At 62.0% G+C, this 17,726-nt stretch overlaps 2 protein-coding genes across 6 annotated transcripts; one reads left to right on the top strand and one right to left on the bottom strand.

Annotated features, from left to right (window-relative positions):
* Nucleotides 1–83: 83 nt before the first annotated feature.
* COG8 (component of oligomeric golgi complex 8) lies at nt 84–6,014 on the top strand. Of its 4 annotated transcripts, none has more exons than XM_048870662.2 (6): nt 84–565; nt 732–939; nt 1,163–1,981; nt 3,940–3,947; nt 4,657–4,688; nt 5,698–6,014. In XM_048870662.2, exons 1-6 carry the CDS (start codon nt 237–239, stop codon nt 5,784–5,786), a joined length of 1,485 nt encoding a protein of 494 aa, XP_048726619.1. In that variant the 5' UTR covers nt 84–236; the 3' UTR covers nt 5,787–6,014. The 4 variants fall into 4 exon arrangements, with proteins under 4 accessions (XP_048726619.1, XP_048726618.1, XP_048726616.1 ...); XM_048870661.2 differs by lacking the exons at nt 3,940–3,947; nt 4,657–4,688 and adding exons at nt 2,342–2,510; nt 2,801–3,009 and having other exon boundaries at nt 105–565; nt 5,669–6,014; XM_048870659.2 differs by lacking the exons at nt 3,940–3,947; nt 4,657–4,688; nt 5,698–6,014 and adding exons at nt 2,342–2,510; nt 2,801–3,489 and having other exon boundaries at nt 111–565; nt 729–939.
* A 3,760-nt stretch (nt 6,015–9,774) lies between these two features.
* Nucleotides 9,775–16,914, bottom strand: VPS4A (vacuolar protein sorting 4 homolog A). 2 transcript variants are annotated; one of them, XM_048870672.2, is made up of 11 exons: nt 16,754–16,914; nt 14,983–15,094; nt 14,364–14,511; nt 13,991–14,052; nt 13,493–13,612; nt 13,075–13,231; nt 12,664–12,812; nt 12,052–12,133; nt 11,503–11,722; nt 11,118–11,258; nt 9,775–10,227 (listed from the first exon to the last, which is right to left on the bottom strand). In XM_048870672.2, the coding sequence occupies exons 1-11, from the start codon at nt 16,772–16,774 to the stop codon at nt 10,126–10,128; spliced, it is 1,314 nt and encodes a 437-aa protein (XP_048726629.1). In that variant the 5' UTR covers nt 16,775–16,914; the 3' UTR covers nt 9,775–10,125. The 2 variants fall into 2 exon arrangements, with proteins under 2 accessions (XP_048726629.1, XP_048726630.1); XM_048870673.2 differs by lacking the exon at nt 16,754–16,914 and adding an exon at nt 15,700–16,029.
* Nucleotides 16,915–17,726: the final 812 nt, after the last annotated feature.

Raw genomic sequence — 17,726 nt, 5'->3', positions numbered from 1 at the left:
GCGGCCTCCTTCCCGGCATGGTGGGGCCGGCGTGCCCCGCTCAGTACCATAGAGTCCGGCTGTCACCGCAGGCCCGCGCGCCGGGTTTGGGTTCGCGGAACTGTAGGGGGCGCCAGAGCAAGGGTCTCCAGAGCAGCGGAGTTGCCGGGGGGGCCGTGGGTAGAGTGCCCCCCACACCATAGAGTCCTGCACCCTGTGCCTAGCGCGTAGCTGCGTGTCGTGGCGCTCTCCCCAAGATGGCGGCGGCCGGCGCGGCGCTGGAGGAGGCCAGCCTGCTGGCCTGGCTGTTCCGCGGGGCGCCGGGGCCGGCGCCGGGGCCGGAGCTGGCCGGGTACCTGGCGGAGCTGGCGGGGCTGGGGCTGGAGGCGCTGGGCCGCGAGCCGGGCCGCCTGGCCGAGGAGCGGGCGCTGGCCGCCGCCCAGACGCGGCACTTGGCCTTCGCCCACTACAAGATCTTCATCCGCTCGGCCGAGTGCACCAGCGAGACGGGCCGCGGCTTCGGGGGCATCGAGCGCGGCCTGGCCCGGCTCCTGGGGCGGCTGCCCGGCTTCCAGGAGAGCTGCAGGTGGGCCCGGGGCGTTGGGGGGGGGCCCGGGGCGTTGGGGGGGGGCGCCCGGGGCGTTGGGGGGGGGGCGCCCGGGGCGTTGGGGGGGGGGGGCGCCCGGGGCGTTGGGGGGGGGGGGCGCCCGGGCCCGGGGCGTTGGGGGCTGAGTTCTCCTTCCCTCCAGCAGGAGCTTCTTGCGGGACGCCGAGGAAATCGCCTCCAGCCGCCGCATGAACAGCCTGACGCTGAACCGGCACACGGAGATCCTGGAGATCCTGGAGATCCCGCAGCTGATGGACACCTGCGTCCGCAACGGCTACTACGAGGAGGCGCTGGAGCTTGCTGCCTATGTGCGCCGGCTGGAGAGGAAACACTGCTCCATCCCTGTCATCCAGGTTCGTCCAAACAGCGCTGCCCATGCTGGAGGGGCTGCAGCCCCTGGGCATGGGGTGAGCTCCTCAGATGGTGGCTGGCATGGGTCGACTTGCCTCCACGCAGCAGGTGGGGTCTTGCTCTGAGAGGAGTGTGCTTTGCGGGGTGATGTTTGGAGTTCAGGTTTGACGCTTGAAGCCGTGGTGGGCTCTCTGGTAGCTGCGGTCTCTCTCTCCCTGGCTCTAGGGCATTGTGGACGAAGTGCATCAGTCTTCACAGCTGATGCTGAATCACTTGATCCAGCAGCTGCGCACTAATATCCAGCTGCCAGCTTGCCTGCGTGTCATCGGCTACTTGCGGCGCATGGATGTCTTCACGGAGGCTGAACTGCGCATCAAGTTCCTGCAGGCCCGGGACGCCTGGCTCCACTCCATCCAGGCCTCCATCCCTGATGATGACCCCTACTTCCACATCACCAAGACCATCGAGGCCTGCCGCGTCCATCTCTTTGACATCATCACACAGTATCGCGCCATCTTCTCGGACGAGGAGCCGTTGCTGCCTCCCGGCGAGCATGCGGTCAACGAGAGTGCCATCTTCCATGGCTGGGTGCTGCAGAAGGTTTCACAATTCCTGCAGGTTCTGGACAATGACCTCCGGCGGGGGGTGGGCAGCCGCTTGGACTCACTGTTGGGTCAATGCATGTACTTTGGCCTGTCCTTCAGCAGGGTGGGGGCTGATTTCCGGGGCCAGCTGGCCCCAGTATTCCAGCAAGTTGCATTTGGCACTTTCAGGAAGGCAGTTCAGGAAGCTGTGGACAAATTCCAAGATGAGATGAACTCCTACACACTGATCTCTGCTCCAGCTGTCCTGGGCAGCACCATCCCTGTAGCAGTGCCAACCACCCAGCCAGGAACCCTGCAGCCTCCCATGGTGCTGCTGGACTTCCCACCTCTTGCCTGCTTTCTGAACAACATTTTGGTTGCCTTCAATGACCTGCGTCTCTGCTGCCCTGTGGCTCTTGCCCAGGGTGTGACGACTTCCCTGGAGGCTGCCCTTGGCAAGGTGAGGCAGGTACCTTAACAGGGCATAGCCGTTTCTCTCTAGCTCAGTATTTTTGTACTGGGTTGTCAAGGATGGATCTTGCGGTTCCCTTCTGCACTCACCTCCCGCTGGCTGAATGAGCACCCTTCCCCTCCCCTGCATTTCCCCTACAATTGGGCAGCCGAGTCAGACTCGGGGTCCAGTATCAGAAGATGAATTGTGTAGGGCAAGGTGGTGGGTCAGTGGCTGCTCTCCAGGGCCAGTCCCATCACCCTGAGCAGCTTGGGGAATGTGAGGCTGTTTGGTGCAGCTGCCCAGGGTGGAGGTTGCGGGATGAGGAACTGAAGGTGCTTACGTGCGCTCTCTCTCTCCTTCCTGCAGGTGACTAAAACAATCCTGGCTTTTCACCGGGCAGAGGAGGCGGCTTTCAGCAGCCGGGAGCAGGAGCTTTTTGTTCAGTTCTGTACAGTGTTCCTGGAAGACCTGCTCCCCTACCTTAACCGTTGCCTCCAGGTCCTCTTTCCCCCAGCCCAGATAGCACAGACCCTGGGTAAGAATTCCTTCTTCCCTCAGCAGAGAAGTATGAGGGAAGTGCCTGCTTTCATGCAGAGCCAGGGCGGATCTGCTGAGCAGGTTGGGTCCCAGAGACCCTTATCTTTGATCCCTTCACTGCCCTGCTCTGGTTCCCATGGGACATCTGTTGCCTGAAATGCTCAGAGCTCCCCCAGTGAAGTCCAACAGTCTACAGGGATCCCTGCCTGAGCTGTGTGGTGTTGTCACTGTCCCCATGTCCCTTCCAGTTGGGCTCTGGGTGAGTTAACTCTCTGCTCTCTTGGCCAGGTGTTCCTCCCACTCAGCTGCACAAGTACGGTAGCCTTGGCTGTGTGGACGTGAATGTGATCAAGGAGCCACTCGCCTTCATCCTGCCAAAGAGAGAGGCCGTGTTCACTCCAGACGAGGAGAAGGAACTGGCCCAGGAGACCCCAGCACCTGCAACAGAAATTCCAGGGCCAGAGCAGGGAGTAGAACCCAATGCGCAGCTGCCTCCTGTGGCTGGAGAGGAGAGCAGCGTGAATGCAATGGCTGTTCTTCAGCCTGATGACCCAGTAGCCACAACCTAACAGAGGGAGGGGACTGCCCCAGCTTGCCCTCTGTGCTGTGTGCATATACTGAGTGATTCTGGCCTTCCGCAGAAGCCTGTGGGAGTCTTGCACGTAGAAAGGTATTGAACAATGGCACTGAGTGTGGGGGTGTAGATAGAGATGAACAGGAGCATTGGCTGTGTCTGCTGATGGGAACTGCACAGAGGATTACAGGCTACATCATCTGTAACTACTTCCTTGGCTTCATTGTAACCATCAAGTGTGGGCAATGGCCCCTGCAGGTCTCCTGGTGCTGTCCGGGTGGAAGGAGGCTGGGCATAAAGAGAGTGAATGCTTTCTGACTTCGAAAGCAGGTTCAATGATGTACATACCTCTGGAAAAGGCTGATCATTGTATAAATAAAGCTCATTAGTGTGTTCTATGGTGCACCCGCCTTCCCCCCAGTCCTGGCTGCAAGCAGCTCTCCCCCAGCCTGACAAACACGCAGCTGTTGAAGACAGTCACAGCTGCTGAGCTGCTGCTATTACCCCCTTTGAGCTCAAACCTCTGGTAGCTCAAGAGGCAACCGTCGGAGAAAAATCTGTGTATTTTTCATACCGCTGCAGCTTGCATGGAGCGGGAGGAGGTGCAGTGGTGTACAGGCCCATCTCCAGGCATGGCTGAGTGGGGTAGGAGCTGGTGCTGGTCCTTGGAAGGCTCTCAGATGCCTTTGTGTTTCTGGAACCTTCAGCTTGGGGCTTAGTCCAGCACTTCTCACAGTGTGGGGATCCCAACATCCAAAACCCAGCGGGGACAGCTTGTGCCCCCTACTGTATGGGGGTGGGTTCCAGGTGTATTTTGAGCCCAAGTGGGGAAGGGACTGCTAGCTTGGGGCAGGGTTGGGGGTTGTAGGCAATTGGAGGGTAAGAGGCATGGGTAGAGAAGGTATGTTCTGGGGCATGCCCCTTCCCCCTGCCTGTGGTTTCCCTGTGCAGCGAGGGGCCTATGATGCCCTCCTTTGGGAAGTATAGTGCCATGGGCAACATGTGAGGTGGAGAAAGGCCACCCAGCAGCCTCTGTTCAATGTAGCAGATCTATCCCCTATCTTCCCTTGCGGCCAGGGCGGCGACACCCCATCTTCCCCGCGCTGGGGCTCCTTCCTGGAGGCAGACCTGCGGCATGGGCAGGAAGTGACAGGGAGAGCGTACAGGCCCATCACCGCGGGGCTGGATGGGTCGCCTTGCTGGGCCCAGGGCAGGGGCCGCTCTTGCTCTCGGCGGAGGGGTGCTCTGCCTGCCGCGGAGCCCTAGCGAGCGCCGAAGCCCTGCGGCCGCCCGGAGCCGGTGACGCCGCCCGCGGCCGCCAGGGGCTGCGCTCTCCCCAGGAGACTACAACTCCCGGCATGCTCCGCTCCTTCCGGTTGGGCGGCCGGGTGCCGCTGGCAGCGAGAGGGGCCGCGCCCGGCGGGCGTCGGGGTCCCGGGCGGGGCCGCTGGCGGGGCCCGCGGGCACCAGGCCGGCTCCTGCTGGCAGAAGCGCCGCCGCCGCCGCCGCCGCCGCCCTACCCGCGCGGGTGCCAGGCGGGCCACCCCGTGCTCGCCAGCCCCGGGGGCAGGGCCTCATCCTGGCGCTGGTGCGGGCGCCGCGGCGGCTGCCCTGCCGGGGGCTGAGCGCGGCCCAGCGCGGGGTGCCCCCGCAGGGCTTCGTGGCGGAGCTCCCGGCGCGGCTGCTCCCGGCGCACAGGCCGAGCCTGCGGGAGGCCCGGCGGATGGCCCCGATCCCGCGCAAAGTGTTCGCCAGCCCGGCCCTGAGGGCGCTGGGCGCCGGCCTGGGCTCCTTTCCCGAGGGCTGCGCGGGCTTCGCCGCCTGCGTGCCCCGCTGCCGGGCGGCGCAGCTGTCAGGCAGGCTGGCGCAGCCCTGCGGGCCTCCCGGGCGCCTCCCGGGCGAGCATCGCCCTGCTTAGCGTGGCCCACAGCTCGCTGGAGCGAGCCTGGCCCGTGGGCACCGCCCCTCTCGTTCCCAGCCCCCCCAGCCACTACCCCTGCCCCCCCCGGCTCTCCCCCCCAGCCTGCCCTTCCCATCACCCGCCTTCCTGGCTCAGCCCACCCCGCCCGTCCCCTTTCCCTCCTCCAGTCAGCCTTGTCCCCGCTCCTGTCCCGGCCCCTCACGCCATCCCTGTGGCAACCACGAGCATTGCTGGGCAGCACTGATCTCCGTTCGGCCCCATGGGACCGGCCCCCTGGCCATAGGCGCAGGCTGCAGGGTGCTGGCCTAGTCCGGCGTTCACTGAACCAGGCAGCCGGGGACAGACGCAGATCTTTGCTGTGGTAACTGTGCAAGTGGCAGGGGCTCCTGCTGGCGTGGGGAGACCCCCGTTCTGCAGTGCTGATCAGAGCGGGAAATGGCCTGGCCTTCGTCCCACCCTGCCCCTAGGCAGGGGCCAAACACCTCCCGCTCTGCCTGTGAGCAGCTCCTAGACAGGGTGAGGCAGCTGGCCCTGCCCTGAGGGGGCTAGGACATGCTGTGCCTAGCCAGAGCGGTGGTTGGTGACAGCTGTATTGGGAGCATGGGGGCCTGATGCTCAGCGTCTCACCTGGGCCATGTTTGCTTCTGCAGGCCTGAATGAGGCAGGAGATGCCGTTTCTTGGCAGGCAAGCGGGTGGGCGGCCCGCATCCTCCAGCATGAGATGGACCACCTGCAGGGCATCCTGTACATTGACAAAATGGAGAGCCGGACCTTTGTGAACACACGCTGGATGGAGCTGAGTGCATGAGCCCCTCGCAGCTGAGGCTGCTGTGCCCAGATCAGGGGACTGGGTGCTGCATCATGGGCAGCTGGAGTGACCAGCTTGGGTTGTAATGGGGCGAGTCTTCTGCTCTGAGTGAGGGCCAGATGGATGCACTCAGAGCCTCTGGAGGGAGGAGGAAGCTCTCCCACTGACAGCAAGGAAAATAAATGTGTTGCGCAGCTCAGCTGCAGTCTGAGAGCCTGTGGCCAGGTCGGGGGCCAACCTTCCCCTTTCCCTCTGACACTATGGTTAACACTTTCTCCCTGCTGGGACCCGGAGCTGGCAGACTGGTGCATCTCCTGTGCTTCCCTAGCAGCCCCTGCCTGGGGCTGTCACCTGGCTGCACAGGGGAGTCCTGCCATACTGGTTCAGGTTTGCCCATCACTTGGAAGGGTAGTTTTATGATGTGCACCCCCAGGGACCACGCTGAGATTAACTTGTTTGCCCTTCTGTCAATGCACTGTGTGAAGCTCAGGCCTTAGGGGGAAAGGCCAGTGGATGGCGCCTTCCCTCCTGTCAGCAGGAATACTGTCTCCTCCTGCTGGGAGAGGTGGCTAGCAGGTACCACACCAGTGCTGGTGCCTGCAACCGGTTGCTACCCACAGTGCCAGGCCTCTGTAGCAGGGAAGGAACACGATCGCTGAGCCACAGGCCAGGGAGACTCATCCAGCTTTATTCCAGCAAATATAGAGAAAGTCTTTCACAATTCCAGCCAGGGTTCCTTTCCACCCCACGTGCCTCACCTCCTGCCACCCACGATCCCCTGCAAGGCCTTAGCAGGAGTTTTCTTCCCTTCTGAGAAGCCAGACAGCAATTGAATGAAACACCCATGTTCCAGGAACAGGCCATCTTAGTGGAGAGCAGAGCTCTTCCCAAGAGCCACATCTGCTGCAGAGATTTCATTACAAGATGCTGCTCAAGAGCTGCACACGTTGAAAACAGCCCCCCGGAGTGCTAAGCTCCCATGTAAATCCAGCCCTCAGATGTGGACGGGGTGAGCCCCATTTCCCCAAGGCAGCCAGTGGCCAGCCCAGGGCACAGTGAGCTGGGTGGATGGGTTGGGAATTAAATTCAACTAAAAGGGCAACGTGAGACTATGGTCATGGAGCTAAAAGAAAAACATTCAGGTTACAAGTAGCCTATGGGCAAACACCAGCCGTGACAGCCCTGCTAGGCTAGCCCCTCTGCTGGGCAGCTCAGCAGCTCCGCATTGGGCGCTTTCCCTGCCCAAGCTGCACCCCCCCGCCAGCACCTCTCCAGTAGGCAGCCGTGCAAGCTGATCCACCCCCACAGCAACCTGCCTGGCTGGGGCCTGAGCTGAACCACCCAGGCACATAAGGCAGCAGCTTGGATACTGCAACCCCCTGACTAGGCAGCAGTAGGTGTGGCGGGGGGGGGGGGGGGGTAGATGGAGGTGGGACATTAGTTAAGCACCGGATGCCTCAAGCTGATGCAGGGGCCTTGCGCCAGGCACCACCCCCACCTCCAGGCTGGCTACAAGCCTCCGAGAGGGACTGACAGTAAACTGGCCCCAGAGGGTAGTGGGGTAGGAAGAGCAATTGCTGCTTTTCTCCTCCCCACTCCACCCCTTTAGTGGCACCCAAAGCTCTAGGAGATGTGCCAGATTTGGGCAGGGGTGCACCCTGTGTGGCTGAGGGAAGGGCCAGGGGTCAGTGGGGTTTGCTATGGGCCTAGACTTTGTCCCTGCCCGTGCTATAGCCAGCATGAGGTGGCATTAGCAGGGGCCAGCCTAAAACCCCTGCATTGGCAGTGGCAGGACCCAGACCTACAGCATGGTGCAGAGGAAAGTGCGTGGGCAGCACCCCTGTGCCTGTGGGGGAGGCCCCTCCCTCCCAAAAGGTTAACAGCCCCTCATCCTTCTCAGTGACTGGTGTGGTGGCTCCTCCAGGGTCACCCCAGAAACAGCCAACAGCAGCCAAGAACTCATGGCACTGAGGTGAGCACAGCCCTCAGGCTGCAGGACCCAGAACATGGCTTGGCTCCAGCAGCAGGCAACATGACTCCAGGGCCCTTACTGGGACAGGCCCGAGGCTTTGGCTCAGAAGCAGCATCACCCTGCCTGCTTTCACCAAGCCCAGCACATGGCAGCCCCTTAAGTCCTGCTCAGCATTGGCAGGAGGTACCGAAGTGCTTTAGAGACTCGTTCCCCCAGCCCTGCATTATCCCTGTTTTACAGAGCAGCAGCCCCAGCGCTCAGTCTAGACTCAGGAGTTCCTGGCTCCCAGTCCTGTGCTCGCAGTACTCAGTCCCCAGAGCCTGGGCCCAGCTTCCCGCAGATGGGGGTTAAAGCTTTCTCATGGCTGTCACCCCAGCCCTAGGCAGAATGGCTGGGGCCTTTCCACTTGCCCCTGGCTCACCTGGCCCCAGGAGGGGCAGGGAGTCTCACATTCCAAGGAGCTGGCTGCAGATCTGAGCACTTTGTGAGGACACAAGCTTTTGTGCTCCAGTCAGCTGATCTGCCAGGCCCCAGCGCTGTGAAGCAGGCCTCTTGTATGAGTGGTGCTCTGGGATCCTGCACACAAACAGCAGCACGGAGAGAACTGCCCCCATGAGCTCTGGAGCACGGCCACCACCCTGTTACTGCCAGCAATGCTGGCTACTCCAGCCCATCTGGCTCCCACCCAGTGAGTGCAGATAGGGGACTCCCACAAACAGGCTGCAGCCAGAGCACACAGCAGGTCACTGCAATAGGAGCAGAGATGGCCAGGGGGGTTGCTGTACCAGCCAGGGCGTGGAATTAGCTTATTAGGCTAACGAAGCTCCTCAGATCCAGCGCTGGGGCTTGGCATTTGAACACTCCTATGAGACGAGAATCAGGCGAAGTAGGACAGGGAAGCACAGCAGCCAAGGGGCTGCGGATTGTCACGCCCCTTTGGAGGACGTAGCCCTCAGATCTCCCCCTCCCCTTGACTGTTATGGAGCCACTCTTGCCCCACATCCACCCCTTCAATTCTTATGGGGATCCTCTAATGCCAGTAGGGTGGGAGGGTGAAGCTGAGTAGCCCTGAGCTCTGCGGCAGGGCCTGCCTTTGAGGGGCCTAGAACCCCAGCTCGCAGCAGGAACGAAGCCTTAGTAATCCAGGAATTGATGGGATTGGGGGCTGCAGCACACAGGAAAGCAAAGAGCAAGGCTCACAGAGGAGATGAAATACCAGCCTCCTGGGGCACTGTACAGCAGGCAGGAGAGGTCCCCCAGCCATGGAAAAGCAGCAAGCCGGGGAGGACTCCCTTGGACTTCTGTTGTGCAGAGCAGCTCCTTACTCCCTGTGTCAGCAGCACTGCGGACGAGAGATCTCCCTGCCATGAAGGGGTGCCAGGAGCAGACACCAGCTAGCCAAGGAGAGACACCACGGCTCTGCCCTGCTACAGCAGGGCCTAGCTCAGGGGTTCTCAAACGGGGGTTGCGACCCCCCAGGGGGTCACAAGGTTATTACATGGGGGGGTCTTGAGCTGTCAACCTTCACCCCAAACTCCGCTTTGCCTCCATCATTTATAAGGGTATTAAATATATAAAAAAAATTTCTTAATTTATGGGGGGGGAGGGGGAGAGACGGACACATGCAGAGGCTTGCTGTGTGAAAGGGGTCACCAGTAAAAAAGTTTGAGCCACTGGCCTAGCTGGAGACAAGGCAGCCTTCTGACCCCCCCATGTGCTGCAGAACCTGACCCTAGCTGTGCATCCAGATCCGTTTCCTGCTCGCAACATAACAGGCTGGGTAACGGGAGGGTGCCTCAGCACCGCTTCAGCGTGGGGCCATTTCAGTGGGGGAGCCTGGCACATGGGGCCTAGCCCAGGGGCTTTAGTCCTTCCACACTCTGAGGCAGAGGAGGGTTACACCCCGCACGGCTGGCCTCTTGGTCAGTGCGATCAGTGCATCGGCATGTGGGCTCAGCTGCCCTAGGAAAGTCCTGTTTCGGCTGGCAAAGCTTTTGGATCGTTTTTATTTTTGTATAAACAAGACAAAACAAGCAGCATTAATTTAAAAAAATTAAAAAGAAAAAAGAAAAAAGCGGGAAGGAGAGTTGGGGGGGGGGGGGCGGGACTGGGTGGCTCCTGGGCTCTGCTCAGCCCCTTCCATAGGCTGGCAGGGCAGTTCTGCTGCGTAACGTGCCAGCTGGGGGCCCACAGAGAGGTGGGTTTGTAGGAGCTGAACATTAGCCTCCCCTTGGCACCGTCCGCCTGCCAGCACGAGGGCTTTGCAAGCACAAACACTGCCGCTGCAAGGGGTGCCCTGCCAGCCCAGCCACCCCCACACACCCCACGGCAGAAGCTTTTAACCTTCCTGTCCAAAGTCCTCTGAGAATTTCTTCACCTTCAAGAGGTCCTCGGCGTTCACGGTGGGGCGGGTGGTGGCCAGCGAGCGCAGCATGTCTGACTGCAAACAAAGGGAGAGGGCAACTGAGGCCGAAGTGCAACATCAGAGTCTGCGTTGCTTTTACCTGGACACCCTCGGAAATCCTACCCAAGTTTCTGGTTGTGGGGGAGAAGCCCAGGTCTAAACACCCCAGCCCTAGCCCTAGCCAAGGCAGTGGAGCTAGTACCTTTCTGTCCTGAACAACAGGCATCTCCCTAGAGGGTCCCCCAGGGCAGGTGCGTGGAACGGAGGCCTGGGAGCCAGGACTCAGGTTCGATGCTGTTCCTGGTCTGACCTCCAGCTCCATGCATTCTCCAGTCTGTCCCTTGGGACGGCCATGCTTACTGACCTCCCAGGGGTCACAGGTGGAGAAGGACGCTTTCCTCTTCCAGCAGGCATAAATCACGAGGAGTCCGTGTCTGCTCTGTGGGTTCCCCTGCCCTCCCCACTCCAGCACATGACACTGCTGCCCTGGCCACCCTGCTGCCCCAGCTCTCAGCACAATAGAACAGTCAGGGAGAAAGACCCGGGGCTCTCAGCCAAGCATTCCAGATGGGACAGTTGCAGGAAGGCTGCAGGCAGAAGGAACAAGCAATCGCTCAGGGATGCCCACTGACCCTTTCAGCTACATGGGTTGACTCTGAAGCCTAATGACGTCAAGGTGAATATTTTACACTGATCATTTCACCAGGAACATCCAGCTACTCTGGGACAGTGACTTTGACCAGGATAGCACCTCTTCTCCCAGCCCAGCAGGAAAGTGGTAGGGCAGAGCGAGGCTGTTTGCACCAGCAAGGGCTCTGCTGGCCTCAGGCGTATTGCACGCTGACTTGTGTCACTGGCCAAGTGATAGTCGCTCTCATCCCAGCCACCCTCTGGCCCAGCATGTCTGTTCCTAACGAATTACTTACCATGCAGATCACTGGCTCCAGCAGCTTGTCACTAGGCACCTCCATCCAAGTCATCTCAATGGCCCCAGGGTCTCCAGGCGAGCATGGGGTCAGGAGGTCATCTACGGTTATGCTGGGATTGGTTCGAGATGGGCCTCGCATCTGCAGCATGCCAGAGAGGAGGTGCACTGAGAGGGCAGATGCCAGGGCTGACTCCCCTACCACTCATGGGGGCCTCTGCCAGGGGCCCTTTGAGGCTGGCCTGGGGGACTCAGGAAGGATCTCAATGTGAGGGTGCAGTGCACACCCGGGTGGCCATGGAGCCCCCCTCCCTTGCAGGCCAGCGGCCCCAGACTTGGGTGCTGGAGCCCTAGGGGAGCGGCAGGTCCTGCACGCCTGCTCTCACCTTCTTGAAGTGCGTGGCCGACTGCACTTTGCGGACAGGCTGCATGAGAGCATCACGCACAATGATGCTGATGTCAGCTCCCGAGTAGCCGTCCGTCTTCCTGGCCAGCTCGTGGATGTTGGCCTCTGTCAGATGGTGTGATGTGTTTCCCAGGTGCAGCCTAAACATCTGGGCTCGGGCTGCCTCCTCCGGCAACGGGATGTAGATGCGCTTCTCAAACCTAGGCACCGACAATGGGCAGAGCAGGTGAGCGGCCGCCCTCATTCCTGCCAGCAGCGTGCGGTGCAGATCACCGCAGCACCGACAGGTTCCAGTAAGAGCTGCAGGCAGGCAGAGCGAGGGGCCTGGGCTGTTGGGTGGGGCTGGGGAGCGCTGAGGCACTCAGTAATGTTGGTGACAGACCTAAGCCTGCCCTGGGGCAGACCACACTGTGTTCTCTGGGCCACTCCCAGAAGGGGGTCAGTGGCTCCTGGCACATTCAGTGTGGCTGCCCTGAGCCAGGCAGAGGAGAGCAGCTCTGGCTGCTGGTTTCCAATAGCTCCCACTCACCTTCTCCTAATGGCCGAGTCTAAGACCCAGGGGATATTTGTGGCACCGAGGACCAGGGTCCCGTCATTGTTATGACCAACACCTACCAGGAAGAAGAAACAGCGATCAGGGAGCAGGCAGGACTGACTCCTCGGAGGGGCTGGAAGAGTGCCGGGGCTGGAGGGTGACAGTCAGGGCCAGATTAATCACCTGTGGGCCCCGGAGCCTGGACCATGGCCCCATCCCCATGCTCTGCTCTGTCCCCTGAGGCCCTGCCCACTCCCACAGGGTGGAGGGGGCAGAGGACAGTAGATGGGACCACAAGAGGAAGAGACAGAGTGGGGGTGGAGCCACTTCTGAGTCTGGGCCCAGCATCATTCCAAACCCAGTACTGCCAAGTCAGCCAGCTGCCAGTCCAAGACACACCCGTCGCCCAAGCACCCATCAAGGCTGCCCTCGGCAAAGGGAACGAGCAGGCTGAGGACTAGAGCAGCTCCTCGTTCTTCACTTCTCCAGGGCTGCTATGGCACCATCTGAGCCAGCCAGCCCCACAGTGAGTGCCAGCCGGGGCCGAGGAAGGGGTGAGTTCTGGGGGGCCAGAGCTCACTCGCCCCGAGCCAAGGCCCCACCCACCCTGCATCTGCACCAGGAACTCCGTCTTGATCCTGCGGCCAGCCTCGCTCTCGTTCTCATTCCGGGAGCCGCACAGAGAGTCAACCTCGTCAATGAAGATGATGGAGGGTTTGTGCTGCCTTGCCAGCTCAAAGAGATTCTTCACCAGCCTGGGGCAGAAAGACCTGGGGTCAGCGCTAACAGACAGGCAGCCTCCCCTCCAGCCCTGACCCTGCAACCCACACACGCCCCCTGAGCGGGAGAGCGAGGAGCAGCACCCTCGGGCTGCAGGCAGGGAACTCCCCCGACTGTCACTGCTTAGCTTGTTCTCATTTACCCCACTGCATCTGAAGTCACTTTCCTTGGGAGACACACTAGTGCCCGTGACAGGTGGGGCAGCCTCTGAGCAGCGCAGTCCAGCCGCTAACTTACTTCTCGCTCTCTCCCAGCCACTTCGACATCAGGTCCGAGGATGACACGGAGAAGAATGTGGAGTTGTTGGCCTCGGTTGCCACGGCCTTGGCCAGGTACGACTTCCCTGTGCCAGGGGGCCCAAAGAGCAGAATCCCACGCCATGGGGTGCGCTTACCTGCAACACATCACGCACTGAGCAGGGGCAGAGCTGGCCAGTTCACATGCACCTCGCTGCTCAGGGCTCTGCTAGGGCTGTTGGCCAAGGAAGTTTCTGGCTCTGCTCAGGCTGGGGCCTGTGGTACTCCAGATCCCAGGGCGTAGTCTCCGCATGGCACCAGAACTGGTACCACAGGGGCCACGGTCCCTCTGGGAGGGAGCAGCAGCCAATCCACCCTGCCCCCGCCTCACCCCCGAGAGTTACCGCAGCAACCCTCACCTGTGAATAAGTGGGGGAATTTAATGGGTAGAATCACAGCCTCCTTCAGAGCCTCCTTGGCGCCCTCCAGGCCAGCCACATCGTTCCACCGCACGTTGGGCTTCTCCATCACAATGGCCCCTGCAAGAGGAAGGCAGCTCTCCCTAGTGGGACAAGAGACGACAGCACTCCCGCCTAGGGGCTCGCCTGAGCCTCCCTCCCCGCACAGCGCCAGCTGCCAAACTCCATCCGCCCCAGCCAGGCTGTCATCACGCATGAGGGACATCTCCTTTTCGCTAGGGCTCACGAGGAGTCTCCAGTGCTGCCCAGCGGCCACAGACTTAGAGGAGGAGGCGGCCCCTCATCCTGCGCCAGGAGTGGCTCATCTATAGCCCCACAAACCCTGCACCAAGCAGCATGCGCCAGCTGCTTCCCAGGTCAGGAACTCCACCAGCAGGCCTTGCAGCGCAATGCCGTGCTCTCAGCCCCGGCGCTGGACTCTGCATTCAAGCCTCTTACCCATCAGCTGCTCCTGCAGCTTCTTCTTCTCCGGATTCTCGCCCTCGCTGTCACTGTCGCTCCTGTGGAGAGGATGTAGTCATGGTAAGGCCAGTGAAGCCCCAGGTCCCGCTATTGGGGGGAAGTGAGGATCTGGCCTGGCTGTGCCAGAAGGGTCGAAGCCTCACTGTGCTGGCTCTTGCCAGCCCCAACAGGAGACCCCAACGCTCACTCACAAACTACACAGTGTGGAGAGGGAGAAGTGCTGGTTTGAAACCCACTGCCAAAGTCTCTCCCAGGAGAAGAGGGGACACCCAGGGGTCTGGGGCTGGCCTCTCCCATTGTTACAGGGCAAGAGCATGTTTAGGGGGTGCAATGGAGACTGCACACATACCCCTTGCTATCATTTGGAGACTCTTTGACAGGCTTCTTGCTTTGTTTGTCTTTGTTGCGTAGATAATCCTTCAGCTTCTCTGCCCGGTCCAGGTACTGCATGCACTTCGCCCGGATGCTCTCCTTCGCCTTGTCACTGTGAGCCTCATCTGTCAAGGCACCCAAGACAGTGAGCAGCTCTCCATGGGCACGGAGTGAGGAGAGCCATACAGCACCCACCCGTTTAGGACCAGCAATGGGAAGAAGAGCTCTCTTCGGGGCCATGAGACACCACCAGCTCCCACCATGTGGGCAGCTGGAGTGAATCCACCAAGAGAAGCTGCCCCTAGAGACAGATGCAGCCAGGGGAAGCCCCACCTCCCTTTGGATAATCCTGCAACTTCAGGGTTTCTGAGCCCAGCTCTACAGTTAGATCATTCCCCAGAGAACACATGCACTCGTGGGAACTCTCAGCCTGCCATCTGGCTCTGCAACAGGTGCAGGCTGATCTCTTTGGGGATGCGCTATTCTGGGCAGGCCTGACTCCCAGCAGGGGGAAATGGGAAGAAGGATCCCAAGAGGAATAGCGAGGGAAAGATCTTACACAGGCCAGCAATGCAGGAGAGACGAGCCAGACTCACATTTGATGGCATGTAGAAAGTACTCCACTGCATGCTGGTACAGCCGCAGAGCCTCCTCATAGTTCTTGGCCTTATCCTCCTCAGTCGCTTTTGTTACCAGATCAATGGCTTTCTGCAAGGAGAAAGCACCGCTCCAATGACACAGTTGCCCCAGGGCACAGGAGAAGGAGCTATCAATGAAAGAATAAAGAGTTTCCCACAGAGGTAACAGGTTTTTGCACACCTCTGAGAAGCAGCAGCTGTGCCCAAAAGCTCCTGGCGCCTAGAGTCATCTCCTCTTTCTCATGTGAGCCTTCTGCTCACACACAGCAGACAAAACTCACAAGCAGCTCCTGGGCTGGACAAAGCCACCGATTTCAGAGAGCAAAAACCAAGCCCAGACCCTATCTCCATTTGCCAGGGCAGGGCAGCAGCTCCTGTGCCACTGTGACCTTTGACCAATGCCACCACCGAGCATGGGAAGGAGAAAGAGATGCACCCCTGGGGGCCTTGCAAGGAGAGCCCTGTCCACATACAGAAGATGTAGCACCTGTTTAGTGAAAGCAGGACAGCTCCCTTATGTGGACAGTTACCCTGGCATACATGTATTTGTACCATAGCTATTCTTGTACAGGAAGGGGGATACGCTGTCCGGTAACAGGCACCTTCACCTCACTATAGGGTTGCCCTGGTACAAGCGTTTTGGTAGAAAAGAAAGAAAGAAACAGCCCAACTCACACATGATACGAACACGGGGCGCAGACCTCCCACTGCCCACCGGCAGAGCGCTCAGTCAGCAAGAGTCACCCCAGAAGGCCAGGGGCTGGGCACCCGCTCTGGGGGAAGCTGAAGAAACAGCCCCTGCCCACAGCCCCTTCTCTCCAGGGCACGGCGACGCCCCCCAGGCGCTGGGAGAGGCTGGCGGGCCCCAGAGCAGGTGGCCAGGCGGCTCCGCGGAGGGGCACCGTACGCCGGGAGAGCCTGCTGCTGGCAGAGAGACCCGGTGCCAGGTCCCAGCAGGGCCAACGCCACACCGGGGCGCGGCTGCGAAAGGGCCCCGGCGCCTGGCCCGGTCCCAGGGCACCTTACCCAGGGCCAGTCCGCAGGCAATGGCTGCTGCCGGGCGCTGCCCTGCCCCCTGCGTGCCCAGGCCCCACGGATGCCGGCCAGGGGCATCTGCCCGCGGCCCACCCAGGAGCCGGAAAAGCCCCCCGCAGCCTGCACCCCACCCACGGCCCCTGGGGCTGTCGCGTCCCGGGGGCAGGACCCCTCGGAGGCCCCCCCCTCCCGGGCCCCGGGCCCCAGGAGCCACAGGTTCTGCCGCGTGAGGAACCCACGGGCCGGCCGACACGGGCAACGGGGCCCGGGGGAGCGCGGGCGGGGGGGGCCCGGGGGGGCGCTGGGAAAGGCAGCGGGGCGGGGCGCGGGGGAGGCGGGCCGGAAAGGGGGGGCCCGGGGGGGGCGCTGGGAAAGGCAGCGGGGCGGGGCGCGGGGGAGGCGGGCCGGAAAGGGGGGGCCCGGGGGGGGCGCCGGGAAAGGCAGCGGGGCGGGGCGCGGCGCGGGGGAGGCGGGCCGGGAAGGGGGGGGGCCCGGGGCGCGGCGCGGGGGAGGCGGGCCGGGAAGGGGGGTCCGAGGGGGGGTCCGGCCGGGCTGGGGAGGCGGCACAGGGCGGGCCGGGGCCGCGCTGGGGCCCGGTCGAGGCTGCCCGGGGCCTCCCCGCGGCCCGCAACGCGCGGCCTGGACACGGCGCGGGGGCCGCGGGGGCCGGGCCCGGCTCCCCGCCGCCCGCTACCTGCAGGGTTGACGTGGTCATTGCATCGCCGGTGCCGCCCGAGTCCCCGGGGCGCTGCGAGCGGCCTGGATCCGGCTCCGGCGGGCGGCCCCGGGGCGGGCGGGAGGCGGCGGCGGCGGCGAACCGGGACCCACCGGCCGCGCAGCTGCGACGCGGGGAGCGAGAGCGGCGGGGCCCCCTGCAGGCCGCGCCGGGAACTGCAGCGAGCGCCGGGCGGGGCCCCGCCCCCCCCCGAGCGCCCCCCAGCCCCCCCCCCGAGCGCCCCCCAGCCCCTGGCACCCCAAAGCCTGCCCCCCTCCAAATAGACACCCCACCCCCACCCCCAGCAGGGAGACACCCGCATACCCCCCTCGCCCCACAGAGTCGGGCCCAGTCGCGCTCTGCAGGGCTTTGTTTTCTGTAGGTGCCTATGACCCCCTCATCCCCGCCCGCCCCCCCGAGGGATGGACCCAGCCCCCCCCGCACAGAGCCCCCCCTCCCAAGAGATGGACACAGCCCCCCGCCTTCCCCCAGCCTCTCCCAGAGTTTCAGTCTAAAGGAGCCATTAGCTCATCTCCTCTGATCTCCTGCGTTACAGGGGGCGAGTCACGTTCACACCCCGTTACCCCTGTGCTGAGCCCAGTAACTTGCGGCTGGCTAAAGCCCCCCCCCGAAAGTCGGCCTGGCGGATGCTGGAGATGGAGAACGTGCTGCTTCCCTCGGGCGTTTGGTCCGGGGGCTAGTCTCCCTCCCGGCTCATACATCGAGCCTAACTTTTGTTTTCATTGGGTTGGCTTCCGCCCGGGGGTTTGTTACAGCTTCCTCTGCTACACAGCGCTTCAGGAGACAGCATCTTCTCTGGAGAAGAGATCACTGAGCGACGGTTTTCCCTTGGCAGGTCCCTGCGCTGGGGGGGGGAGGTTACCAGCCTCTTTGCTGACACAAAGAATCCCAGGCTTTGCACTCTGTTTCTAAAGTGGCATTGTTACCGCCT

Source organism: Caretta caretta, chromosome 12 (genome assembly GCF_965140235.1).
Source record: "Caretta caretta isolate rCarCar2 chromosome 12, rCarCar1.hap1, whole genome shotgun sequence".
Lineage (NCBI taxonomy): Eukaryota > Metazoa > Chordata > Testudines > Cheloniidae > Caretta > Caretta caretta.
This window is presented reverse-complemented; position numbering and strand designations above follow the sequence as displayed.

Bases quoted from the DNA above. Each gene is read 5' to 3' on its own strand.
- COG8 (XM_048870661.2), top strand. From the start codon at position 237: ATGGCGGCGGCCGGCGCGGCGCTGGAGGAGGCCAGCCTGCTGGCCTGG. The intron at 566-731 runs GTGGGCCCGGGG...TCCCTCCAGCAG, and splicing joins GGCTTCCAGGAGAGCTGCAG to GAGCTTCTTGCGGGACGCCG. The intron at 940-1,162 runs GTTCGTCCAAAC...CCCTGGCTCTAG, and splicing joins GCTCCATCCCTGTCATCCAG to GGCATTGTGGACGAAGTGCA.
- VPS4A (XM_048870672.2), bottom strand. From the start codon at position 16,774: ATGACCACGTCAACCCTGCAG. The intron at 13,613-13,990 runs GTAAGAGGCTTG...TTCCTCTTGCAG, and splicing joins GCTGCAGGAGCAGCTGATGG to GGGCCATTGTGATGGAGAAG. The intron at 10,228-11,117 runs GTAAGTAATTCG...CTTTGTTTGCAG, and splicing joins TGGAGCCAGTGATCTGCATG to TCAGACATGCTGCGCTCGCT.